Source organism: Juglans microcarpa x Juglans regia, chromosome 4D, assembly GCF_004785595.1.
Source record: "Juglans microcarpa x Juglans regia isolate MS1-56 chromosome 4D, Jm3101_v1.0, whole genome shotgun sequence".
NCBI lineage: Eukaryota > Viridiplantae > Streptophyta > Magnoliopsida > Fagales > Juglandaceae > Juglans > Juglans microcarpa x Juglans regia.
In genome coordinates this window covers 21,703,255-21,709,083 of record NC_054600.1, presented here as the reverse complement: position 1 = coordinate 21,709,083, position 5,829 = coordinate 21,703,255, and the positions used below count along the sequence as shown (strand labels likewise).

General features: G+C 38.7%; 1 protein-coding gene across 1 annotated transcript; it reads right to left on the bottom strand.

Moving 5' to 3' along the window:
- Positions 1–955: 955 nt before the first annotated feature.
- Positions 956–3,358, bottom strand: LOC121259461 (probable indole-3-acetic acid-amido synthetase GH3.6). The gene is made up of 3 exons (XM_041161058.1): positions 3,055–3,358; positions 2,684–2,791; positions 956–2,576 (listed from the first exon to the last, which is right to left on the bottom strand). The coding sequence occupies exons 1-3, from the start codon at positions 3,342–3,344 to the stop codon at positions 1,238–1,240; spliced, it is 1,737 nt and encodes a 578-aa protein (XP_041016992.1). The 5' UTR covers positions 3,345–3,358; the 3' UTR covers positions 956–1,237.
- Positions 3,359–5,829: the final 2,471 nt, after the last annotated feature.

Genomic DNA, 5,829 nt, shown 5'->3' with positions numbered 1-5,829 from the left:
GTTCATAGAGCGAGACACAACATGCAAATTTCAACATTTAATGCAGTGAGATCTATATGTTTAGGTCATAAAATGTTCAGAAATCCTCATCCATGCCAATGCTGAGTTAAACTTTCATGCAGCTCTTGGTGTAACTTGTTACATCGGTCGTGAGTTTCCACTACTCCGGTATGCGTAATCCGCCCTTGGATCTTGGTTTTCGAAGCTTGATGACTTGCATATGCCAATATTGCACTTGTATCACACCTTGGCAAGAGCAGTAATTACAAGAGATATACTGATCTGTTTCTTGTTGAAGTATGTCGCCTTCTAAAGAGAAAATTCTCAAATAAAGGAAGTTGTGCTAGACATGGCATTTGCTACATCTGAAACCGTACTGACATAAAAGGTTTGTTTTTACGCAATTCTAATCCATGAGGTGGAGGTCTTTTACAAGTTTTTGACAAGAAAATGACCTTTGGAATGCCATCCCTAGTGTTTAGCTTGTAAAGTCATGAACTCTTTTGCATTACTGACTTTATGGACAAGAGAAAAATGTTTTACTTGGAAAGTCCTGAACTCTTTTGCAATATGCAATGTATCATGTAGAAAAATGTCACAGATCTTCATGCACACTTAAATTGAGAGATTGGGCCAAAGGTGGCAGATTTTAGCCTGATTAATTTGGAGCCAGTAGTTGTTGCTCATTTGTAAAATAGAGGATTTATTTATACAACTAGACAGTTAAGAGAACAAACTTTTCCGAGAAGGCAGTCAACAAGGATCGTTCCCAGAAACATATGGATTCGTTTACATAAACTTCATGACAGGAAAGTCCCAAGGATATATATATATATATATATATATATATATAATATGTTCAGTAAATTTACAATTATCTTATTCAAATGAATATTCCATCCATTGAGTCTTATGAATCATTCAGAAAGATAAAGAAACCATGCCAAAACACAAATGAAGGAGAACCATTCTTTTAAATATATATATATATATATATATATATGTACCGTTACGTTAGCCCAAGGCTAAAGATCAGCGTATGTCTTGCATAAAATGTTTATAAAGTGGAACAATGAAATGGAACACTACGACTTGTTTGCCCAACAGGCAAGTTCTTCTGCTTCTTATTGTATTGTAAAATGACTGGGGGAAGCCCATACAGCATCTTTACATAGCTAGATGAAAGTTGAACAATGCAGGGTCAAGAATTGCAATATTCCGATCCATTTTTTGGGCCTTAACCATCCAAGGGCACAGTAACAAGAATACGTTTTTCAATGAAGTCAACAATTTGGCGATTTCTTATAATCTTGGGCGGTTTATATTGAGTAGCTGGTGCTCCATTTTCAATAGCTAACTGGGATAATGCATCAAAGCTACCGGGCTTTACTATGGATACTACCAAAGGGTCTATCTCACCTCTTTTCCTCTGCACATTGTACTTGTCTCCCAAGCTATCCCCAATAGAGGAACCACACCCTTTAAGAATAACAACTAACTCCTCAATCTTTTCCTCTGGCAGAAACATGCATTCCTCTTTAACTTCTATGTAAACCTTCAGGAGCTTTGGGCTCAAAGTTAAGTCCAAGAAACTTGAGAACTCAGTGATCTCCACCGCCATTGCATTTCTTAACATACTTTGAAAATATTCAATTGCAAGTAACAAATCTTTCTCAGTTACTACCTCGGAAGGAGCTTTAGGAGCCCTCATCACAAACTCCACTAGTGGAGATGAATTATAGAAACCAACAACTCTCACAATATCACCTAGACGATATCGATAGAATCCTCTATAAGTGGTGACAATCACTTCATACATCTTCCCTGCCTCTACACCAGAAATGTCTACTGTTTCTTCACTAACAACATTGGTCACATCCAAAGCAAATGGAAGAAACTCAAAGTACGCCGCAGTTGGAAGCAAAATGAATCGAGTCCTCTCTGGAGGCTGCGTAATATCCATGTTAATACCCACACAGCATTCTGAAGCAAAGTAGTCTCCACCTAACACAGGTACTTCTCCTGCATACTGCTTAAGCTTAGGATAATACTGAGCCAAGCTCCCTGTGGTAATGCACCTAATGAACCTTACATTAGGCCACAGTTTACTCACTATCCCACCCCAATTCTTGTCCTCACAAATCGCCCGAATTCTTCTTGACAGTTCTGGTTGAGGCCCCCCAAGAACGTCAATTACTGAATCTCTCATTGCAACATCAGAAATCTCCAAACTCGGAACCCCACATTCAAGATCATCACATAGCTGCTTCCACTTGGACTCTAAAAGACCAAACACTTTGATCAAGCCAATGGCATACGGGACTCTAATTCCATCAATAAAATCAGAGTTCCTAAGACCACAAAGAAGGTGGCAGTACATCTGGTGCACCACATTCGACCCAAGAATGACTTCGCGGGGACTAGAACAAGATAGAAACTGAGACCAATTTGTGGCACCACTATGAATAGGATATGTAGAAGCGGCCATAACCTTAAAACCACCTTTGGTGGTTGCAATGTTATCGGCATAAAGAAACCATAGGATCTTGCTCACTGAGGTCCTAGGAGGAAACAACCTACAAGAAAGTTCACATTCACTTGTTATATAAAAACTAGATTGTAGGAGCATATTAACCAATAATAACAACAACACCAATGATATCCAAGAGCGTAAATAAGTTACCTTCGAAGAATTGAGGCGCTGCCCTGGTGAGCCATGAAGGAAGCTGCTTTTGAGAGCTTAGAATCAAAGTAAGGGATCAATTTGGGCTTCATGGCACTTGTCCCTGAGCTGCAAAATCCCGAACTAAGATTCTAAATTGTAATTATAATATTGCTGTATTTTCTGAATTTACTTGTTAATATTTCTGAAGAGACAATTTCATACACGAATTCTAACGATTCAAGACTGAAAAAACCATCGAAAAGCGTGACTTGCAGCTGGTAAATGAATGCTTTGAGATGCACCGTTATTGATCAAACTCGACACAAATCTAATTACAAGAAAGAACAGTAAATAGAAAACAAATCAAGACTGTCAGAGGAGATGAGTACCTGTAGAAGAAACAGAGTAGAGTATCAACGGACAAGAGAGGAAGATCATGGTCAACGAGTCCGTCGGCCATCCGATTGATGTGGTCAACGTAGTCATCGTAGGAAGACAACGGCACGGCGCGACGGAAGGAGGCGGCGTCAACCGGCTGCTCATCGTGGCCTTGGAGGTGGGATCGGAGATAAAGTACTCCGGCCTGGCGTTCGAGGATCGACCGGAGGGTCTCGAGCTGGTGACGCGAGGCTTCTTTGGTGGTATCCTCGAGCATCCTCAGGATCTCCTCGTCTGTCATTTTTCCGGGTCAGCGGGTGACTTTAGCAACTTTCTTCTCCGTCTATTCTGACCCATGGTCGATATAAATAGACACGGTAGTCCGCCCATGGCCCTGCCGTTACTAGATTGCCACGTCATCACTAACTAGCGCGAAATTTCGAATATAAATATTCTAAATAATTATTCTTTCCGAACAAATTATAGATTAAAGAAAGTTAAGAAACAAAGAAATCTGGCTTTCTTGGAGAGTCTTTCGCTCCTTCTTCACTGCCCGAGCTCCGACAACCGACATCCCACCACGGAGCCATTACACCAGCGTCGGGATAGTCCTTTCCTTTCCACAACTTTTGGCCTGCGCGCTGTCATCGTGGAAAGTCGACACCGATCGGCAAACGTTCTCGAGTCATTCGCAGTTGGTGCCGGAAAAGCTCATTCTGACCAGACATTAACGCCCGGAGAGGGTGATCTTGGTTTTACAGGCGTCGCCGGAGAGAGCAATGCAAACTTGAACGGATCACCCGGAGACGACGATCTTTGCTCAATCGGCGCCGCCCGAGATAGATATGAAGGCTTGAAAGTAGCACTGGGAGACGACGCTGGGATCCATAAGCAAGGATACGAATTCTGGACAGAGAGCATTGATGGGAGATTGGACCACGGAGATCCAACGCTGGTGCAGTCTCTGTGGACGGTGAGATCGAGGGCCGGACCGAGTTCAAGGAGGACTGTGAGTAAAGAAAACCTGAGAAGCGCGAAAGCGAGTTCGAAGGATTTCCCACCAATGTTGCCCTTGTTGGACGAGGACGGGCGGCCAATGTTCAACCTGGTGAAAGTGAGGAGTGCCGGACGATTGTTGATCGTTGCGAAGAGGAACATGCAGCCGAGGCTCGTACGGACTCATAGCCAAGACGGAAGACTTCGAATAGACATTGCGTTTCCTCAAGAAGCAGAAGACGAAGAGAGAGAAGAGGAGAAGGAGGAGGAGGAGGAGGAGAATGTAGGGCCAAATAACGTAGGGACTGTCCAGGTGGTCCCAGAATAGACATCATGCTTTCTCAAGAAGAAGAAGAAGAAGAAGAGGAGGGAGAAAAGAGGAAGAAAGGTTGAAGGCCCGCAGTCGATTTACCCAGCAAACAAGAGGTAATTAGGTTTGGAGAGAAGAATGTTAGGCTATGCGGATTTGATTTGATATCTTTTCAAAATGAGTTTACATTTTTAACAGAGAAAAGCTTGTACGCCGAAGGATGAAGTCGAGTCGAGCCGAGCCTACTTAGTCTTTACTTTGCTGAGCTCGACCCAATTCAAAATATTAATACCCGAGCTCAAATTCGAACTCGAGAATTTTTTTTTATTCTTTATTTAAATTCGGCTTGATAAACTAAATGTTCAACTTAAGTTCGAGCTCGTCCCACAAACGAGTTCTAGTCGAGTCGAGCTCGAGCTCGAACTGTATATTTTTTTTATTTTTTGAATAAAATTTAATAATTAATAAAATAAATAAATAAATAATTTAATATTAAATTTATACAACTAATAAGTAGAACCTCTATTCAATTATAAAATTTTAAAAAATTTATAAACAATTAATATCTAACTAGTTGATATTTATCCAAAATAATAATATATTATATGCCTACATATATTATTAATACATACACTTAATATGATATCATATATTTATTTCATATATGGTTCCTACATACTAGTATATAAAATTATTAAATTTTATCTACTAATTATTATACAAAATATAAAATATACTTATGAAATATATTCATTATATATAGACATATGTAATTAGATTATATATTATATATTTAATTATAAAAGTGGTATGCTTATATTATTAGTTACTACATATATATATGTGTGTGTGTGTATATACATAGGTGTATGTATATATTTATCAATATATGAATTAGTTTTAATCGAGTCGAGCTAACGAGTCGACTCGAGTATAAACGAGCGAGCCTTAACGAGTCTTAGCCGAGTTGAGTCGAGTTTTGTCAGGTATACGTCATTTACAATTCGAGCAGGTGTTTGATTTGATGAAAGAGCTTTTTTTTTTTTTTTTCATGAATCGAGTTCGATTTGAATTTAATTGAGCGAGTACCGAACGGGCTATCGAACAGACTGATTCATTTACAACCCTATGTATGCAGCCCAAAATGTACCAATCTAGTGTACTGCTGCAGAATTTGTTTTTTTTTTTTATATTTTTTTTACTTAGTGATTAAGGAAGTGATTTTAAGTGTATTGGTGTATTTTTCTTATTTTTAAAAAATATTTAAATATATTAAAAAAATATGAAAAGAAAAATGAAAAAAATAAAAAATAAAAAGCAGGAAGAGGTATAAACGAGCGGTGCAGCGGCAGAGTAGCACCGCTCTTTTTAATATACTTAGAATTTCTTTTACTATTTTATAATCCATTTTCAGTCCAGTAATATAATTGTATTGTTTTTATTAAAAATAAATTTTAATATTATAAAATTACTCTTCATT

What these genes read in the sequence shown, in the direction of transcription:
- LOC121259461 (XM_041161058.1), bottom strand. Translation starts at nt 3,344, where the DNA reads ATGACAGACGAGGAGATCCTGAGGATGCTCGAGGATACCACCAAAGAA. An exon ending in CTACTCTGTTTCTTCTACAG is followed by an intron (nt 2,792 to 3,054) that starts GTACTCATCTCC and finishes GGGATTTTGCAG; the next exon opens with CTCAGGGACAAGTGCCATGA. An exon ending in AGCGCCTCAATTCTTCGAAG is followed by an intron (nt 2,577 to 2,683) that starts GTAACTTATTTA and finishes ACTTTCTTGTAG; the next exon opens with GTTGTTTCCTCCTAGGACCT.